The sequence below is a fragment of the Salarias fasciatus genome, chromosome 22, assembly GCF_902148845.1.
Source record: "Salarias fasciatus chromosome 22, fSalaFa1.1, whole genome shotgun sequence".
Lineage (NCBI taxonomy): Eukaryota > Metazoa > Chordata > Actinopteri > Blenniiformes > Blenniidae > Salarias > Salarias fasciatus.
In genome coordinates, this window is record NC_043765.1 from 21179547 (window position 1) to 21201032 (window position 21486).

The following is a 21486-nucleotide window of genomic DNA, read 5'->3' on the forward strand; positions in this document are numbered from 1 at the left end:
TTTTCCAAAGACTTTATTGTGTAAGTGGACACTAATGCGGTAACGCACTTAGCGCACACGATAACAACAGACAGGCAGATAATACAACATTGCACAAGAAAAACAAAAAGGACAATAAAAGTATATAATTTAGAAATGTTGTCATAAATAAAGTCTACACATCAGAATATGAAGTGGTTTCATTTTACAGTAAATACACAACGTCTGCTGCTTTTCCCGGGAACGCTCTGAAGAAGAGGCTGTGTGGTGAGAAGAGACAATTTTGGTTCAGAGTGAGCTAATTCATCAATGCAGGAGATGTGCGATTTGCAGATAATACTGAGTGATACAAAGAGCAGTTGGTCCCATCGGAAACTCTATCCAAACATGGCCATAATTCATGTGGCACAGACAGAATGTTGTTCTTGGACATCTTCGTGAGAATGTTCTTTCATAGATACTTTCTTTATACTCAGTGTAATTTATTGCATTTCTTTTTTAAATAAAGCTAACAATAAACACAGACGGCCATTAATTGAATGCATCACAGGACAACATGTACTCTGAACAGTCTCGGTCTCTGATCTGTGCTCGGGTCAAATGTTGCTTTTTGGTTTTTTTCTGGAGACTCTGAAACACAAGAGTTCATACTGTAACCTGCTGCAGGCAGAAAACACCGAGAAAAACCTGCAACATGTAAACCGATTCAGCAAATCTGTGAGGGAGCTCTTGCAACTTGTGCACAAATCGAAATACAGAGACCCTCCTTGTTTCTGGAAACAAAAAAACCCCATTCATCTTATGTCCATAGATTTATTTCATCTTTACAGTGTCTTTAGTTCAAAAGAAAATATCGGATGAGAAGCAACAACTGCTGAGCTTCATCCTCTCCCAACATATTTTCGGGTCCGTATAAACATTTCTCTGAGCTTTCATATCCACTCGCCTGAAGGGAATCATGAAAAGACCTCAAAGAGCCAAAGACCTGATGATATAGAAATAAAAAAGCCTTTTGAAGTGAAAGCAGGAGCAGGGAAGGATGTGATTTAAGGTACATGATAATAATATGTTGTGCTTTTCTTCTTCGAGCGAAGCTAAATCATAAAAAGAGACCTGAAAGCACTGAGAACTGAAGGGAAGCCCTGCACAGGGCTCCGGGGGGGAACGTGAAATTTCCAACAGAGCGCAGTCAAACCAAACAAAAACGACAACATAAACAAACCAAACGGATCATCAGCGACCGGTGAGACTTGACTTTGTGCTTCGGCGTTAGTCTGAAGTGGCTTTACGGGTTTATTATGCGTCCAATTCGGAAAAAAGACAAATATCTGAGCACATTGTGGACTTTAGCAGCAGGAGCCCTCCCTCATCCTCAACTATACAGAAGCAGAAAAGCAACAGGGCGATGAGTGTCGTTATGTAAAGTCACTAAATACAGTACATCGGTAAAAGAAGTAGTAAAATAAAATCTTAAGATCAAAATGGCAACAAAAATAACATCTTTAGCTCATATTGTAACAGTGTACACAGGACAGAGTGAATGAAGACGCTCAGGGGTTCTCAGAGTGAGGGAGGCAGAGACCCTCTCACACGCTTCACCTTTCAGCTGGTTGAAAGTTTCACATTATGAGATATGATTGTTAAGAACTGCTGAGATTAACAGGCTTTTTAGAGGCAACTTTTATTACACTTAGTTTCACACCGAGGAGTATTTTATAATATCAACGATACTCCCAACAGATTTTTTTAATTTCACCAAAGGGGAGTTTTCCTGCTGGGAAAGGGTGTCCCCCCCCCGGCCAAACCCCTGAAGCTCTCTGGCACCCTCCAGGGGTGGTCTGTCCCACACTGAGAACCTCTGCTGTGGTCCAAACGACTCTGCTTCATTAAGGCATCAAAATATCTTCAACCTCTAAACACAATGTTAAACGACGGGCCGGGAACGGGAACGGGAACATGGCTTTTGTTTCTAATCTCCACTGCTTGTAGAAGAGTTCATCATGTGGCTTGACTGTTTATTTTACACTCATATACAGCCAGTTTCTATCCACACATTTATTCCAGAACAAATATGCTGCATGAAGACTTTGATAATATTAATTTATTGCCAATTTCTCTCACTTCAAAAATCCTAATGTTAACACACTTTGATTGTTGTTGTAATATTACACTCTGAAAAGAATCACCTTTCCTGATTTCTGGAATGTGTGAGAAAACTCCTGCCCTGCAGCCAGTGAAGTCTTCGTGAGCGTCCACTCTAAAGCCAGAGGAAAGGAGCAGAGTGCACCTCGGTATGGCTGGCAGGTAAATGTCACTCAGGTGGCCTATATTATGTGATCGCGTTACACCGTTTACCAGGGCGTGTCTCTCTAAAAGGCTCTGAAGTCTGGTAATCTGCCTCTCAGATTTCCCCTCCGATATACCGAGTCCGTCTGGGTTTTCAGATTAGTCACGACTGAAGGACGACATGGAAGAGAATAAAAAGAGGAGAGAGCTTCTCTCTCTGTTATAATCCGTCTCGCACATGATTGGGAGGATATCCAGAGGATTCCTGGATGTGTGGTCTTTGGAGTGATGGGTACCTGAGGTGCAAGGTTTGGTTTGGATTTTGGTGCCATAAACATTGAATTACAAGGTTGGATTTGTTAAAAAAAAAAAAAAAGAAGAAGAAGAAGAACGTGGAGAACAGGGAAAATTATTCCCCTTGTTCAAGTTAAAGAATGATCTTGTGTAGGTTTTGCGGTTGTTCCAGCCAACTTGGTGCGCGAAGGGATGTGACGAAGTTCTGAGACTTTGGGTGTGTGCCTCTTCGGCGTTACGAAACACGACAAGAAGGTCTCTGTGGGGCGTCGGCGTCTGCCGAGTCTTTAAATGTGCCGACGGCGGTGGTGGTGGTGGTGGTGGTTGTGCATGTCCTCCATGGTGATTCTGCCCCACACGCCGATCACAAACGCTTCGATCTCGCACTCGTTCTCTCCGCGGGCGATGCGGAAGTAGCCGTTCTCGCCCCAGTTCTTTCCCCAGGAGTTGGCAGCAATCTGGAAAACAAAAAAAAAGGCACTCTGATTGTGAAAAGGCAGCAAGGATGAGGCAGATTTTATTCAATATAATGACATGATTTCTTCCAGAATGTGCAAATATACTGGTGGTTTTATATTCCAACATATTCATCTGTCAAGCTCAGTCTGGTTTCCAGTGTATAAAAACAGCTGTGTTTCTGATTGACATTTTACAGGAAGAGGAAAATCACTTCACCCTTTAGCAGAGATGTGTGTTGTTCCTTGTTGTTCTTGTGTTGTGAGGTATTTCCTCAGCTGCCCCCCCCCCCCCCTCCCACCCAGTTTTCTTGGCAGAGAGGTTATTATAAGATATTTTCTCTCTTTTGTTCTTCTTAGGTGTTCGCGTCTTTTTTTAACTACTTGTGTGCTTCTTGTTGTTTTTCCCACAGCATTCTCTAATAACCGGGCAGTAACACAAACAAAATGTCTATTTAACCTTTAGAAATCAAGCCTATTTTTTAGACTTAATCATAAAAATGAAAACGAATGATATTCTCTTAATCTGTAGTTTCTCTGCCTCCATTTGTTGCATAGTGGCGTAAAAGAGCAGAGCCATATAGCGTCTGAAATATGGCAGGTGGGTGGACAAAACAATGGATTATTGAAGCTGTGTTTGCAGCGTGTAAAAATACTTTACATACTCTTGTAGTGAAATGTTGGATTTGACATGAAGCATGTTTTTGTTGTTTAATGCTGTTTTTAGGAGAACTTTTTTAACTCCAGTTAAACTAATTAAACCTGTCTAATCACAGATAAATCAGTTTTCAAGAATACAGTTCAGTGCTCTTAGAAAGAATCTTAGTAAATCAGGCGTTTAATCGCTAAAATGTACTGCAACATTAACTGAAAGCAAAAGCTGTGTTCGATAATAATACTGAAAGGAAAACATACCCAGTATTTTCTTGATGTCCCATCATAGTTTCTGTCTTCTCCCCACCTAGTGCACAAAGAAGAAGTGACGGTGAAATCAAACAGTTAAACAGGAACTGCTGTTTAATATAAACATCATATTAGCAGCATCAGAACAGCTACTTTTAAAATAGGATTGATTTCCAACAAATGAGTCAAATGTAAACAGATCACAGTTCAGGCTCGGTTATTGATAGGAAAGAAAAAACGGTCAAAGTGGTTAAAAAAAAAACCCTCATTCATTGTGTTAACAACATCCTGAAAACAGAAGTATTTATGGCGTGACAGCGCCCCACTGCACTCCAGCATCATTCCAGTGGAACACGGAGTTCCCCCTCTTCCTCGGATATTTCCGGCGTCCCGACGTGAGACAGGAAGGAGAATGCAGGTTTGGAGGAAGCGAAGCGCCACCTCGCTTCTGCCAAAGCGCAGACTGTAACATTTCCAAACAGACAAACGGTCACGTGTGAACCTGGACCTTTACTGTAACCTTCCCCCTCGCTGGCAGGTTTGTTCTCAGGATTTTTTTGGCACTCATCCCCGCATTCCCCATCATGCGACTCACTTTGGCGTAGCTGCTCTCAGCGTCTGCCATTTCTGCGCATCGTGATCAAAATATTCTCCCGAAGCCACGTCCCATCCTGTTTTTGCACTCCTGGCCTTTCGTTTCCCAAGAGACTCCCCGCTGCCCAATCGCTTGTTGTCTTTTATAAGGGAAAGGAATGCTGGGAAATAGAGTAGACGGACTGAGACGCTGCCAAATCAGTAGTCTGCCACCGCAGCGCTGGCAGACAGTGCCAACCTTCTATCAGCAAGAGACTTTATTAGCTCAGAATTTCCCTGAATGGAGTCGAACGTCACGCCGGTCGCACTGACAGGGAGCAGACGCTTCAAAAACAGCTGTATAAACAAGCTCCAGTGCCAGCCGCGGTCTGAAACAGCCCGGAGAACTCGGTTCAGGGTCCGACGGCGAGGATCACACCTGTGAAAGTGTGCGTGTGACGGAGCCAGACGGACTCAGACCACCGCCGACCTTTTATCGGGCGCTGCCATCGGCTCGCTCGGGGGACAATGCTGGGCACGCTGCTGTGCCCACGCACCCCGCCCTCTGCCCTGCAGCAGCCATCCCAGCCCTGACCTCTCCTCCGGGGGTTGATCCTCCTCTCTCTGTCCAGCGCGGTCGGGATCAGCGGCCCAGACAATGCCCTTTCCACCACACTGGACCTCAATGCTCTCTCCACAAACTTTCCCAGGCCCCGGGCTTAAAGCAGCCCACATCTATGGGATTTGGCCTGTGAAAACACACTGATGCCCGTGGCCGGCAGGTTGGAGCTTTAAAGCACGACACATGCCTGCAGCGTTTCACCACCAGCGGCTCCTCGTCGCCTCCACTTCCACTCCTCCAGAGCGCTCAGGAGTCGGAGGAGGCGAGAGGCAGGAAGTCAGAATGCGGGAAAGCATCGTCTCTGCACAACTCCACAGCTCACGGAGGCAGCAGACAGGTAATTACAGACTGCACGGTGTGATCCCCAACATGAGCAAAGTGAACGTGAAGAAGCCATTTCTGAACGGCGCATACTTTATAGGTGGTGGTTGAAGGAGCTAAGTACAGGTTGGGGAGTGTTTATCATACACATGCCTACGCATGAAGTCACATCATAAAGCCAGGTCTAATAAAACAGAAGCACAACGCATGCACAGAGAGAAAAATAAAATGGGGGAATATGGTGGGTTTTGTCTTCTTCATGGCCAATCAGATAAAAGAGAAGCTGCACAGAGACGTTGACCAGTGAATGAGAAACAATAAAATTAAACCACAAACACACATTCCTCAGCCGTGCTAATAGACCGGTTTTGTGCTAGCCGCTCGTTCTGCTAATGAGTAAAGTGAGACTTGTGAGCGACAACATATCATTGTCAAGCAGACACATGTCAAAAGCAGCTGGATGAGCCTCTCCCGGCCTCCTGCCCCCCCACCAAAAAAACGCAAAAAGGCAGCATCAAACAAATACCCCCGAGTCTGATAAGAGTCTGAGCGATAAGATGAGTGTTTTGGCTCTGGTGTGAAGAGGACAAAAAGAAAGGAAGCGTGACAGTCGGTGAGTCAGATAGTGCGATGGAGGGCCGGCTTCAAAGAGACGGGGAGCGGGGGGGGGGAAATGGGGATTCAGCGGAGGAAGAGGAGTGGAGGCAGGCCGTCCAGGTGTGTCAGATGTCTACTCGCTTGCATATTTGTGGTCGCTGAAGTTACCCGATTGGGGGGGTGGGGGGCGAGGGCAATGTCTGGGGCAGATGGGGCAGTGGAGACAAGGTGTGTCTGCCGGAGCAGGAGTCTGGGTGGGACGCTTATTCACATGTACTCTCCTGACTGTGTGCAAACACACAGGCAAATAGCGCTTTGACTCAAAACCTAATCCCTGTAGCTACCCAAATAAAATCTGATTCATCCACCATAAACACCATTTCTGCTGATCTGGAAACAGTTGAGCGTGTAGCAACACTGACACCAGACACAACGAAGCTCCGGCGAGGAAAAGGCGAAGCTTTCTGTCCAGACAACACTCAGGCTGCCGAAAGAGACGCACGGTTTGTTCCTATTGGTTTATCTAACTGAGAGAAGACATTAAAGCTCGAACACAGTCTCCAGGCTGTGTGTGTGTGTGTGTGTGTGTGTGCGTTGTGGACTCCAAACGTCACGCTCAGGGTCGTGAAGTTCACTCGGAGCTTCTATTCAGCTTTATTATTCATTATCTTAAAGTCGCTATGTCATGAACTATTTAAATCTTCTGAAGTTTTAGTTTGTAAACCAGTACTTAGTTACTCACCCAGTGATCCTGACGGAGTGTGTGCCGTGCTTGCGGTACTGCGGCGGCTTGGTGAAGCTGACGTCGGTGTGTTTGTAGATCCCGCTCTTATAGACAAAGAAGTCCTCGTGTACCTCCATGATAGCTGTGAGGAAAAACAAACAGGGAGAATTAAAAGGCGAAAACAACACACACACACACACACACACACACACACACACACACACACACACACACACACACACACACACACACACACACACACACACACACTCTATCTCTTCCTGAATCTATCATGGAAAGGAGAGATACAAATCTTATTCAAACTTGGATTCATCTAAAAGTAATTAGGTAATCTCACAACATAAATTTTAAGTATCCCCCTGAGCTGCACACACCCACACATTAGAGTACATTTTGATGTGTGTGTGTGTGTGTGTGTGTGTGTCTCAATGTGGACTTTACTCTTTTCACCTGCACTAAAATGCTGTGGCATTCTTGACTGAGAACAGCGTGGCCTTCTGCTCTCGGCAGCGACTCACAATACAAACACAATTCCTTTGTGCTAAAGAGAAACTCAAAGGAGAAAAAGGAAACTTGATTTGAAGCCAGAAAGTCTTCCTGCCTGAGCTGCGCAACAATAAAACAAGAAGTTGGCACAAGCTCACAAAGGACACACACACTCATCCACACACACAACACACACACACACCTACACGTGAATCTATTCAAGTTTACTTGACAATGGTCCAGATGGGCACCAGACAGCGAGGCGGGCTAATAAAGGAACGTCGGCCCGGCCCCATCGCTTCTGACCAGGTGACTGAGGTCAGAGTTGAACTCCGGGACAAAGCCATTATAACCAAAAGGTCAAACGTGACCTCACCCCGGGTCAGACACCCGCCACGCAGCTCCAAGGTGCATGCGGGTCGGTTTGCGAGTCCCTCAGAGGAGGCAGCGTCCAAAATGAAATATTATTCACGAGGGTATTTCACAAAAAGCATGAAGGCATCATCTTACCTTGCACAGGACCATTATCCATAATCTCCTTCATAATCTCCTTTTCCTGAGAGAGAGAGGAGAGAGAGAGAGAGAGAGGAGGCAAAAACAGACAGAAAAATCATTACATATCAGTGAAACGAGGAGGATGAAAACAAGCCCTCTGGATGTTAAAAGTCCGATAACGAGGTTGTGTTGGGCCGGCGCTCTTGTTCTTAATGCCTGGCTTATTGACTTCACAGGCCATCAGGAGACGGACGACAGGCTGCGGCGATGCTGAGAGGCATTAGCCGCCGTTTAGCACTGATGGATGCAGGCCGATAAAACCACATGCCGGCTCGCTGCGAGTCCCGGGACGTGCACACACACGCACACACACACACACACACGCGCACACACACACAGCTTCTGGAAGCAGTTTAGGTGAGTGTTACACGATACCGCGTGTTATTAGAAGAGGGCAGAGGTCTCCTCTCCAGCGGACCAGACAATGTTTATTTCCAGATTCTTACGTTTCAAATTAGTTTTACACACTCACCAAATCCTTTTTACAGAATAGAAACAATTTAATAATCCTGGAGGGAAATTCTACATAAAGAAAAGTTGGGATTTAAGTTTATGCTTTTTGCCATTCTTTTGAATATCTTTATATATGTATAATGATTTCCTTATTTAATTTTCCACCTAAAATAAATAAAGTTGATTCATCTGTTCGGTCGGTATATTATTTGCTTATTCAGGCTCACGGAGAGCGACTGCCATTCTTCCATAATACGATCAACTCTCAGCCTCATATCTGCAAATTGGTTTACTGAACCTTTTACTGTGGCTGAGCATAAATAGCCGTCATGTAGGAGAGCATCAGTCGTTTACAGGCACAAATCTGATTTCAGACCTGCTCCTGTGTCACAGTCACCATAAATGATAATATCCACAGGGCAGTCTGGAAACCCTGGTGATTCACTTACTGCAGTATTTTTCAGTACATGTCAGGTCGTAATGATAACAGGTTACTGTACCTTGTAAATCTGTGTATCTAATCTGTACGCTCAAGGTAAAAGCTTTAATAGTCCATCCTAAACATGCAGGCAGATACTGTACTCCTTCGTGCTGCTGCGGTGCAGGACAGTGCTTAATCCTTTCTCCTCTCATATTCCTTCACAGGCGAGTCAAGTATGCATGAGGAAAATGTGCAAAATCTCACGAAACACGTGAGAGAGATTATGTCTACTGTAGCTGAAGATGAGGGGAAAAATGTACAGGCAGTTCAGGCTGGTGCCAAATTCACTGCAAATTAAAAAAAAACATGCTCTTACTGGAAGTTTTACAAATGAATATATCTTTTAAATGTGTGTGTGTTTCATTTGTGCGTATATTTGCGCCGTCCTTACGTTGGATGAGAGCCTGTAGGGCGGCGTGGACTGGTAGATGTCGTTGTGGTAGTTGTGGGTGTTGGGGCAGCGCTGCGTGGCCTGCCTCTTCCCTCGGCCGATGGAGCGGCTCTGCATCATGCAGCGGCCCACCTCCGCCGGGGTCTGCTGCGGCGGCTGGTACGGGTAGCAGTCCTCCGTCACCACTCTGCCACCGGGTGAGACGTGGTTAAAAAAAAGTTTCATCAATAAACGGCTGAAGAGGAGGCTGTGAGGCGCGTACCCTCTGCGGCGGAGGTACCACCAGGCTCCGTCGATGCGGCCGCCGGCGCAGCCCCCCTGGTTGCGGGTGTCACAGGAGATGAGGTTTTGAGGGGACAGCTGGGGAGTCATGTGACCCATCGACTGGATGGAGATTCTGTCTGACGCCACAGCTTCAAACAGGAGATTCAACATTAATATTGAGACTATATATAGTTATACAAGCAGAAGAAGAACACATGAGAAGAGGACAGCAGCCATTGCAGGTTAATGGTGGGGTGATGACCTTTGAACTGTATTCCTGACAGAAATACAGTTTGTTTTTCATTCAATAAGCTGCCATATTTCTCATAAATCCTTGAGACAGACTCACCTGCAGTGGAGAAAGCCCAGGACGCAGCGCAGTTGCCCTGATCCAGAGGCTCGTGAATCTTTCCGGGCCACTTCTCTGCTGAGTTGAAGTAGTGAGGCAGTTGGTCACTCTGAGGATCCATGTTCATCTGACAGAAGAAGGAGCAAAAAAAAAAAAACAAGAGGAAAAAAAAAGTACATTTTATATAAAAAAATACATCATCATCGTACTGCAAAACAGTCCAAAACATTAAAAGGTAAAAAGGAGTGATAACTGTTGTCATCGAGGTAAATTGTGAAAAGTTGTGTCCCGCTGCATTTGCACACATTATATCACTAACTAAAGGAAACAGTTAACACTTCACAGAGCACTCAGAAATTAGAAAAAGTCTGCAGGAAATATCTGAGGATCAGGAAGTGGTAAAAAAAAAAAAAAAACACTCTAATTATCACTGAGTAGACATATTGGATAGGAAATGCAGGAAGTAACTTCTCTCCCTCAACAAGGGGTTAAAATACTTGTGTAATTGTATGACAAGTTTCCCTAAGCCTGATAATTGAGTCTGCAGCAGAGGAACCTCTTTAATCACAGTTAAGGCCGTTTAACTCCGCCTCCTCGTCAGGTAGTAAAGACAAGAGCCTTTTATCTGGATCCTCTGTAGGAAGCGATGATCTGATCGGTTAAACTGCGTCATTTAGAACACCTGAACTCTTTCTGTCACTGTGATGATAAATCCAGGGCGTGACGGTAACGCTGGGACGCGAGAGGCACATAATTTGACGGGACTGCGCCGCCACTTGGAGGTGATTTCTGGATGCCAGGCGCACTCTTGTCCATTAATCTTCACTTAAGGCTGGACGCTCGGCTGATCTCCCGGCGACGTGCGATAAGACAGGACGCACGTCAGCGCGGCCGACTTCCCCTCGCTAACAAAGCCCCCAGCCGCCTGCGCCGCATTCCTCCGATTAATAGTGAGGCGTCCGCGGCACAAATGGCCACCTGATACATAACCATGGAATGTGCTGCCGGTCAGGAGTTGAGAAGGGTCAAACTCCAAAAGGCACACGAGCAAAACGTGGCAAGGATGGAGAGTTACGCTGGAAGATGGAGTGCGATAAATTAATTCACAAATTCACAATTTACAAGGACAGAGGGCCTTAGGAATGGGACGCGACACAGGTAGGGACACGCTGCCTGCGGAAGAGGGAGGGGGAGCGCCAACATGTTGTTCTGGGAGCCTGGAGGGGGGGTGGGCGGGGCGGGGCGGAGGTGCAGACTGAACAGGAGGGTGATCCTTTATTCTAAGAGAAGCCTCCATTAGCCTCCATTCCTATGTCTCGTGTTTTGGTTCCATCTTATGTAATCTGTCTGGGTGAAATGTAAACACAGATTGAGCGGATCAGAGGGGGCCGGAGTCTCAGACAGAGACGCCCCGGCACACCGACGGCCCACCGCCATTGAGAGGAACCCTGTTTTCATCACTGCTCACTTGTTGTAGCACAGTAGGTGTTAAGCCTGTATATCAGAAACGAGGAATTCAGCGCGGTATGCAGGGGCGCCAATAAATAAAACGGACGACAAAGCAACTGTGGCAAGTTGTTTTTTTTCCACACATTCCCACCTGTCAGTGAAACATGGCTCCGTCTGAACTGAACCTCCCTGCTTCCACTCCAGACACTGAAAATGCCGCATGTGTCACACTTCACACTGAAATGAGCTCAGATGGCTTTATATTCAAATAAAAGTCTTCAAACATGCTTCATAATGATTTGCCAAAATGGTAAATCATTCATTCATTCTTCTTTCAGTTCATAAGGATTACATAAATGTTAAACTTCACTGATAAAGTAAAAAAAACAATACAGGCCTTTTCCATAAACTGTATTCCAGCTTAAAAATTTATTAAAAAACTATTTTTGAGATTACTTCCTTGTTATGAACCAAATAAAAATGACAGTGCTTTTTTCTTTTCTTTGAACTGAAGAGCCGAGTCCTTCAGGTCCAAAGTAGACCGTTATCCCAAACCCTAACCCTAACCCTAACCCTACCTGCATCTCGTTCATGTTCATGATGGTCCTGGAGGGCCTCTGTGTCCCCAGCCGGTAGCGGATCCCTTCATCCAGAGTCATCCCATGGAACTGACTGTAGTTCGCCGCCCTCCACCTGAAAATAATGGCAAAATGGCACCAATATCTCACTGCAAAGCCGTCCAAGTCATACCAGAGACAAGCCTGTTATGACGAGCTTCTCACCCGTAGTTTCCTCTGTTGACGGCGTTAATCATATCGGACTCGATGAGGCAGGCGTTCTGCTCGCACTCCCAGCGCCCAGACGACCCGCACGTACTACAAGAGGAAAATAAAATTTAAAAAAACACAGAAAAGATGCAACATTTAAAGGAATTCCCACTAAAATGACTTCAAAATGACGTATTCATGCAAAAACAACTGAAGCCACAGCGAGAACAGAAGCAGCGGATCAGATATAGATGGCACGCTGAGGCTCAGAGGAATTTCCAAATAAGAAATGAATGGCGAAAGGAATGTCAATATCTAGAAAAAGAACATATGAGGGAGTGAGAAAAAAATGTGCAGAGGTCAAAGGGAACATTCGGCCTTTTAAGGCTGCAGAAACGCCACGCCATTTTTAGTCCGGAGATAGCACGATAAGAGGGAGGGGAAATTAATGAGCAGACGCAGATGTTTACTCTGGGGATGTTCAGAACGAGGGAATTTCATTTCTGATGAGTCAATGTGATGGAGCAATGCTGAAGCGTTAGAGGAGGAGGCTGCGGAGGAACGAGGGGAGGTTTCCACGCAGGCATGTAACAACATCCTACTGCTGAGCCGACGGCACGCCAGACGTCATATTTACAGAGAGGGAGACCTGCACTAGACCATCGGCAGCAGCTTTAAATTCTTTTCTATCGAAGAGACCTTTATCATATCTATTTTATTGCTATTCAATGTTTTCACTGCGATTTTGTTTTCAATAACACACTGTGTGAGGATAAACCAAAGTAAACTGCAATATTCAAGACAATTTCAAGAATTTCATCCTGAGATTTATAAAGTATTTCTATTTTATTCTATATTGTGGAACAAAAGCTGCATTTTATATCAATTCTCAATAACTTCTCAAACTCAATTCCTTCCACGGAGGCAAATCCACTTTAGCCCGCTTTATGCTTCCCTGAACGTCTGAAGGAAGTTGATTAAAGGAAGAGCCTTAATGACTTTTCCTCCTCTCGGCGGGAGTCGATGCAGGCAGCGGGTCGACTTCACGCTCGCACACTAATATCACCCGCAGGGACGGGAGGAAAGGCAGATTTATGGAGCCGAGGGCCACGGAGTGAGACTGAAAATAAAACATGAGACCTGTGAGGACACATGTTGCATTCTTTGTCACACTCCTTGTCAAAGGCAGACGGCGAGAGCGCCGCCGTATTTTGACATGAGAGCCTCGTTTCTACGGGAATACACCGAGAAGCCGTAGAAAAGATATTCATTGCATTTGTTGGCTGCCGTCCATCCTGACACAGACAGCACAGGGAGAGAATTTGCCAAATCAAAGCTTTGACAGTTGCTCCTTCGGGCCGTTGAGACCGCCGGTGGCGCCGAGCATCAGATCGTTCGGGGCCGATAGAGAGCTTGGATGTCGACGCATCAGACGGGGAAACTTCTCAGCTGGAAACCCCGTCAAAACAACAAAAGGTCGCAGGTATATTTTCACGCACAAAGTGTAATCAAAAGCACCACTCCAGGCTCAGTCACACTGCGCTGTTATATGGTTAACGCTGGTATGACTTCCTTTTTTCATAGAAATCCACGTGTGGGGGGTGCGGTTAGAGTGTGCCGCTGCTAATCGGAGTCTTTCAGAGGAAAACTGGGGAAAGCAGCATGTCCACTAAAGAGGAAGCCCGGTCCTCCGCCCTGAGGCTTTGTTTCTGAGAGGACGGGGAGGATGCACATTTGGGAAATTAATAAGTTGAGAGAGTGGGAGAAGGAAAAGGGAGTGTATGCATGTTTGCGTTCTTCGGTGCAAACGTCGTGGTGCAACATGTACATGTATTGCCTCAGAAACACGCGTGACTGCGTAAGTGCATAAGCCTCTTTTGTCTGACGGCGAATCGCAGGAGTGAACTTAGGAGCGCCGCTTTCTGTTAGTTTGCCGTTTTCCGGCGGGGAACACTGGAGACTATTTTTATCACGCGGCATGTGTTCGTTCCACCAGCCTTTTTGAGAAGAAATGTCATCTATGCTTGTCGTCAAAATCCACCTCTCGAAGCTCCTAATCGAGCTACATTGATAAGATTCACACTTCGATGCCTGTGGAGATAAGTGGGGTCAGCAGAGGTCACACTGGACATGTTCTTACATATAAACACGATGCAGAGACACAAATGGTGGAGTCAATATTTGTCTGCAGGTCCATACGCTGCCTGTGCAAACATTAAATGACACAGACGCGAGAAATCAGAGTGACGCACAGGTGAGGAATTCAATTTCCTTTCCTCGAGCCCTCTCAGTGTAAAAATACGCCTCCTCCTTTCAGTCTGCCCTTCCCATGTCCTTGACACTGACCACAGGCAGATAAAGTATGCTGCCGTCAAGGTGGAGAAGAGCATGTAAAAAAAAAAACGTTCGTGTTTCTCTGAGCTATTTTTTGAAAATGCTGTTTTTAGTAGCGCTGAGCCTCGTGCCAAGGTCATGAAGAGAAAGGCTATTTGTAAATCTGCCCATCAGAAACACTTAGCAGGACAAATAAGAAAACGCTGGCAGGGGAGATCAAAAGTGCAGCCAAAACAAGACGTGGTGCTGGACTGAAGGAGAGTGGATTTTTATCGACATCAAAGTAGAAACCGGGCACCCGAGAAGCCAAACAGGAAAACTGCTTCAATTAGGAATACATTTTCCCGTCACCATGCAGGGGACCCGAAAACTGCTGAAGGCATATTAAACTTTACTGCAAGACAGGGGGAATGTCCACGTGTTTTCATTAACTTTGATTAATTATTGAACTGCTTTCACTTAATCATAACTTTTTAAATTATTATTAGATGTAGTTGCTGAATATAGATAATCGAACCACCAACCCTGGGAGTGGACCTGATGTACCGACTGAAGCCTGTTTGTCTCAAGCTGGAGCAGATGGCAATAAGAGACATTGATCGTAGAGAGGCCTTTTCTGCTGCATGCTACAGTTTGTTGGAAGTGGTGTCTCCAAATAGATGGCATTCAGAATATCGATCATCCTTGAAGGTTTTCACAGGACAACATGAGGCCACTCTTTTAACGCCGGGGCAGAAGCTATCGCCAAGTTTAATCAGTTATTGTCTGGATGGGTGGATGATAAAATGTAGACCTGTGGTTTGGGTTATTTGATTGTTTATATGGTTACATCCAGCACTAAATGGATGAACACAAAAACTGCAATGTCAGTGATTCCTCGATCAAAATCACTGAGCAAGCACAATATCAGAGCTCAGGAACGGAAGCAGCTGGGTGGGATTCAGCCTTGATTTATGTTTTTATCAAAATTTCCTGCTGGCATTTGAAAATTCCTGACAGAGAAAGGCAGAAATTGGGTAAAATTTTGGGGGGCGTGCAGGGAGAAAAGTTGGGTCAGGGGGTTAAAAGTGTATATAAACCATGTGGATGTGATCATTATGTTGTCGAGGAAAGATCTACAATCAAAACATGGGATAACAAAGGTGATTATTACTCGTAAAGCCAGCAGTAACTACACTATTGGAAACACATGTCTCTCACTCACGTACGAGGTTTCTGTTTGTTTTAGTGATCCTTCTCTAGTAAATACAAATGTGTCTAATTTTTAGTTGTTGTATTATATGAAGTGTTTGTGAACTTGATGTACTAAAGGAGACATTTCAGGGGAAAAAAACAGAGTGAAAGAAAAAGAGAGTTTTACGTACCATAAATTGCAGTTCTCTTTGTATGTTTGCCCTGTAAAGAACCTGTTTCCATTCCTCTCACAGATGCCTGAGAAGAGACAGAGGGCGTATATTTAATACACACATGTTTGCTGTGGCTAAGCAACACAGATCCTGCCCTTAATCTCAAGGAAAAACTGCGAGCGGAGCCTCGGATACGAAGACGCAGAGACGAGGGCTTCCACTTACTGCGATCGCACTTGATACACCGCAGACACAGCGGTCATACTGCTTCACGTATAACAACAATAAAAAAGCTGTAACGTTGCGTGCACATTGAAATATACACACACAGAATATGTGAGGTCTGGGCGGCTCTAAGCTGCAGTAATCCAGTGTAGGAATGCGGCCTTAGCTTCTTTCCTGCCTTCCCAGGCTCCCTGGGTTCCCTCGTTATGCTTTAACCAGCTTATACTCAGCTTTTTCACCTCTGCTGAGACAAAGCGTGAGCCTCCATACCAACGCGTTTCTGATTAAACATTATAAAAAGACAAACACGAGTGGGTTGAATAAAAATGTGCAGCAACACAAACTCACAAGAACGATAACGCACACCGCGATCCTTCTGAATTGATGTTTCAGCCTGAAGCCAGTCACTTACAAACTGAAAAAGGAGAGTGAGTCGCTGACAGACTTACAGTGAGGGTTTTATCTCTCCCTGGTTTACAGTGGATCGGTGCTGTCAGTGTGAATTTCACGTGGAATTTGAGGCATGAGCTGGCTCAGAATTTACAGCGCTGCGCAGGTTTCCGGGCCTCCGCTGTGAGGCGCGGAGCTGATTGTGTGATTTACGACGGAGGCGCTCAGACGCACACCTCCGCCTTTTACAGCTGTCTCGGCCAGTCTATCACGGCTCAGTCACTGAGGCGAGTTACACATTAATGCAGAGGGGACCTAACACGTAACACACTCAGCTCTGCAGATCGTCCTCTGACAGCAGAGGTGACTGTTTTTACACTGAATGGTGACAGTGAATCGGCTTCCATTAGGTTGAATCAGGTGTGTGTTTGCATGCCTGAGCGTCACACCTCCTGAGTCTCCTATCGTATAGACTGGACACCACATACCTGCAGCCCCCCCACCCCCACCGCTTTATCCTGCCCTCATTGTCTGTCACGCCCACGACACACATAGCCCGCATTCTTTCTGCTGACCTCCATTCATCCCTCCATCCACCCCTCCTCGCTCCGTCTGGGTTAATAAGAAACCTACTGTTCCCTGCAGGTACTGTGCGCCTTTGCTCTCGCCGACCGGCACATTTTACACCTCCGCGCTTTGATAAAGGAACTGAAACTGTGTGTGGAATCAAACGCAAGGCGCCGGACTGTTGCAGTGACCGCTTTGGCTAAAAAAGCGACGTCCACCGAAAAAAAAGGGACACGTTCACCCCAATGAGGCGTCCAACGTTTGGAAAACGGCTTGAATTTCACTCAGTTATGAATTAAGTTATTGCTGTTTCAAAATATTCAAGCAAAAGTTGAAAGAGCTGTAAAACAATAGTATGAGTTCCTTCCATTTCTGTTTACTTGCATCGTCAGCAGCAGGGATTTGACTGAACTGGCCTTCATAAAACTCACCTCTTACAAGAAAAACAAGTCTATAAAAAGTACAATATCGCAAATTGCTATGTACACAAATATAGAAATAAACTGGAAATTTTATGTTACAAGAAAAAACTTAATGGCTACAGAAACTCAGACTGGTTACAAAATACTGGGCATTCTCAGTAACAATACTTATGATCTTAAATAGCAGCAAAGTAGATTACATGGAGTAAACTGCACTGATGCAAAATTACACACTCTAATTTATAATTCACTAATTGCCACCCCTGGCTAATCATCAATGAGATGTATTATTGTATCCTCAACTGCAAAATTACCTAAAAGTGATTGTAGTTTTACTTTATTATCTCTTTTTGAAAATAAATAAATTCCTCCCTCATGCAGAAGCCGGGTTTCCTCTGCTGCTGCTGTAATCTTCACTTACCTGAAACATCTGAAAGAAGGTTGACAGAAAGCAGGTATGTAATAATGATGTATTTTCAGAGGCCATGCTGCTTTTTCATCAGCAGGGTTTCCTGCTGCTCACAGACTGATTTTAAACAAGTGGGACAGCACATCCTCACCCACACACACACACTCACACAAACACACACACACTGGGGAAATATAAAAGACTAATGCACAGAGTGACACATCATCAGCTATACGAACCGATGTGAGGCGGCTGCACGCCGAGGCAGTGACCCCAGAAGTCGGGGCAGCAGTCGGACACGGTGCGGTTGCAGAAGAGGTCGCAGTAGCAGATGGTGTCCAGGTAGGGCACGGTGCACAGGTCGTCCCTGCCCGGGCAGCAGCCTCCTCGCCTCTCGCAGTAGGAGCCGAACGGGTCCCTGATGCCACCCACATGCAGAGGACTGGCCAGCTCCCGCTTGGTCCTTCTGGACAGGATTCTGTCTGCAGTTCCCTCTCGCACCTCCAGGAGCAGCACTGCCACAACCAGCAGGATGAGCTTCATGATAACTCTGCGAAAAGAAGGAGGTGGACAGATTTAAATGAAGAAACATGTTTTGTTGCTGTTAATCTGGTATATAATCAAGGACTTTGCATTTCAGAGGGAGACAGACAAAGAGGTTAAAGTAGCAAATTATCAGGGGGGAAAAACAACACATAATTCTTGAAGATCACTTCAGTCTTCTTCCTTTCGTTCCTGTAAAGCAGCCAAGACAAACCGCAGCTAAATGTGAAAAAGAAATCAGCAGGAAAGTGGATGGAAAACAGTTCCTGAATGACAGAAACATGGGGGGCTCTCAAGCGTTGGATGCCGTTTGATGGTGTTATTTCAGGTGTCAGATCTCAGAGCAAACAGGCCAAAGGACTCCGCTATGATTCCTCATTGAGCTGCTTTCCGTGTTTTGTTTTTTTGGTTCCATTTTTCATTCACTGGTTTGTGTAAAAGCGCCAGAGACGTCGTCGACAGCCAGGACCGGGAGGTGTTTGTCCTCACTCTAACCCCTGAATCACAGCGGGTCAAACAGCCATCCATATGCATTGTTTGTGTGTTGGACTGAAGTCACTGAGTCAAACGGGCAGCTTGGCCTGCTGCTCACATAAATAGCATCATTAATTATCCAATCAGATCTCTGGGCACAATGGACACAAAGCAGGACTCCGGAAAAGATCTGAGCTGCCCTGTTTTCTGCATGACTTCACCTTTAGTTGTAGTGAAGCCCCCCCCACCCCTCGAAACCATCACACACACACACACACACACACAGCATATGGCTGTGTGTGGGATGGGCAGGTCGCCCTCTTCACACAACTGTTTTGTTGTGGCGCAGTCTGAGCGGCGGTGCAGTAAAACACCCACCAGTCTGCTCACCATCCTCAGGTCAGGCTGTCCTGCTGACGCTTCTCCATAAAGTAACTTCCACCACAAATCACCGCTGGTCCACAGGGGGCAATAAAGTGCATCCAGTTCTTTAATTTCTACTGTCTGCTGCGATGCAGCACAAACCGTCTGGAGCCGGGAGTCTGCCTTTACAAAGTCAATAAAGTGACGTTAAAGCTTGTCTGTTCACCTGACTGATAACATGAAAATATAAATAAATTGCCACTAAGCAAAGTTTTATACACAAGAAAGTTTTCAAACATAACCTTAATTCTTTCAGTAAATCTCTGGCTGTTATTGGTGAGAGATGAATCCTATCTAGAGACTTTTATTACTGTAGGTCAGTTTAATGATTTTCTGTGTATTTTGTCACAGGTATAAAAGGCACACAAAGATCACCTTTAAAGGGTTAATAGTATGGCCAAATCATTACAAAGCACTCATTATATTACAGCTTAGTTCAACACCACTGTACACAACTGGATTAAAAGCACTGAGACAATTTCCTCCTGAAGCAAAGTGTTCAGATCGTACATGAGTTCCTGATGAATGGCTGCTGAACTGGGAACAGTAACTTGTGTCAATTACTTTATGGAGAATGTAAATATTGTTGTACACTTCTCATCTTTAGGTTTGTTGTTTGCAAAGTAAAACGTGTGAAATCATGTAAAATCCGATATTACAACTATAACCATGAAAAGCAGCTTCATCAACCAACATAGAGATCATTATAAAATCTAATGTTTCAGTTCTTTTTTAAGGTTTGTAAAGTTACAAAGTTGTCATAAAGCCGATCAGCCAAGCTGCTGATTCCACACATGCACCCCGAGCACAGTTAATACACACACACACTCACTAACACACACACACACACACACACTGAGAACTACACCAGTGAACAGCTTTGTTTTCATCACAGCTTCTGCACTGCAGTAACCAAGCATCTCATGTTTTCATGTCTCTGAGAATTGTGGAATAGATTATGGGATCAAGATTGTTAAAAAAAAAATCTTGGGACAGAGAAAACTAAATAACTCAAACAGAAACTTCTTAAGTTCTGCATTCCCACATCAGTCTTCCCCTTTCCTTCTGGCTGCTCATCTCTGAGATATCACTGCACTGCCCGCTAGATAATTGCCTCTTGGCCCAGAATATCTGTATAAAAGCCTGTTCTGTTTCCCTCCGAGCCACACAGCCCTTCACTCTCCTCTGTCTCATCTGTGAAACATGCAGCCGTTGTGGGGAGTGAAGAACATTTGTGGAGCTGCAGGTGTTTGATGAGGCCTTCACCACAACAGGTGAGCGCAAGGATTACTGGTCTTTGTGAATTACACAAGATTAGCAGCCACTGCACTCAATAACCCTTTGGAGGGAAAAGAAATGGAAAAGCTCCCACTCAAACTGTTGTGCCCATTAATAACATCTCTTATTATGCTCTACAGTCCCACAAGCTGAAGGTAAGTATGTCGTAACAGGATTGACCAACCGATACTCGGCAATAAAGATCTCAGGATAAGGCAAATAGTAAAACAGAGACAAGAAAACACTTCTAAAGAGACATTAAAGGCTTCAAGTGATTCAGAGAGAAGTGTGAAGTTGAGCTGGGGGGGGGGTTGAGGCTGCACCTGCCCGAGACCTGCTGCTGGAAAACGAAGAAAGCAAATTGTTACCTTGTGTTGACAGAGAAATCCTGGTTTTGTAATCCGAAAGAGGGGGGAAAAAAAAAGAGAGAGAAACAACTGTAGAGCTTTGTTGCTCGGGCAGTCAGCCACAGGTAGAGAGGGTTTGGGTAAAAGGTCAGCCTCCCTTGTCTGAACTCCTCACAGGATCTGCTCTGTCACCCTCGGTCTTCTCTATATACAGGCAGGGAGCCGGGCTAACCACTCCCCCGACCCCCCTTCACCGCCGGCCCTGGCCCTGCTTCACTGCCTCTCCCTCCCTCACACACACACACACACACACACACACACACTGTGTTCTCTCCCTGTGACACCCACAGGTTGCCTATCTCTTCATGCTTTTCCTCTTCTTATCAGACTGGAACCAGAGAGAAAGGCTGCAGTCACACTCGCCCTGCTGCTGCTCCCATACTGTCGGGCCACTGTCTCTCGCCCCCCTGCTATGTTTGCTCCTCTTTTATCTGAGGCTTTTTCCCATGCAGGGTCATCTCAGCTTGAGGTGGACACAGCGGTGGATACCGCTGACCTCCTGCTCACCATCTAGTGGTCAGGGGTTGCATAACTCCTCCTCAAGCAGGCCAGAAAGGAAAGACCTCCCAGCTTCTAGAAACGGACAAACTGGCCTCTGGAAAGAGATTCAGGGAGGCTGAATTCCCTGAATGCTTAAAAGATTATTCACGCCTTATCAAAATCCCTTTTACTTTAAATTTGTTTACATTTTCAGTCTT

At 45.5% G+C, this 21486-nt stretch overlaps 2 protein-coding genes across 7 annotated transcripts in view; one reads left to right on the plus strand and one right to left on the minus strand.

The window, feature by feature from the left end:
- Positions 1–7851, plus strand: part of LOC115409298 (lens fiber membrane intrinsic protein-like) — a 16852-nt gene extending 9001 nt beyond the window's left edge. For both annotated transcript variants that reach the window (XM_030120412.1, XM_030120411.1), the window contains one exon: positions 7840–7851. The gene's annotated coding sequence lies outside the window, so the exon portion shown is untranslated. The remainder of the gene's footprint in view (positions 1–7839) is intronic.
- Positions 261–20918, minus strand: tinagl1 (tubulointerstitial nephritis antigen-like 1). Of its 5 annotated transcripts, XM_030120408.1 has the most exons (13): positions 20852–20869; positions 20709–20749; positions 17903–18213; positions 15669–15735; positions 11986–12078; positions 11782–11896; positions 9755–9881; positions 9404–9554; positions 9142–9328; positions 7772–7817; positions 6773–6896; positions 3930–3975; positions 2847–3017 (listed from the first exon to the last, which is right to left on the minus strand). In XM_030120408.1, the coding sequence occupies exons 3-13, from the start codon at positions 18204–18206 to the stop codon at positions 2847–2849; spliced, it is 1431 nt and encodes a 476-aa protein (XP_029976268.1). In that variant the 5' UTR covers positions 18207–18213; positions 20709–20749; positions 20852–20869. The 5 variants fall into 5 exon arrangements, with proteins under 5 accessions (XP_029976270.1, XP_029976268.1, XP_029976269.1 ...); XM_030120409.1 differs by lacking the exon at positions 20709–20749 and having other exon boundaries at positions 20852–20918; XM_030120406.1 differs by lacking the exon at positions 20709–20749 and having other exon boundaries at positions 20750–20911.
- Between the last annotated feature and the right edge of the window lie 568 nt (positions 20919–21486).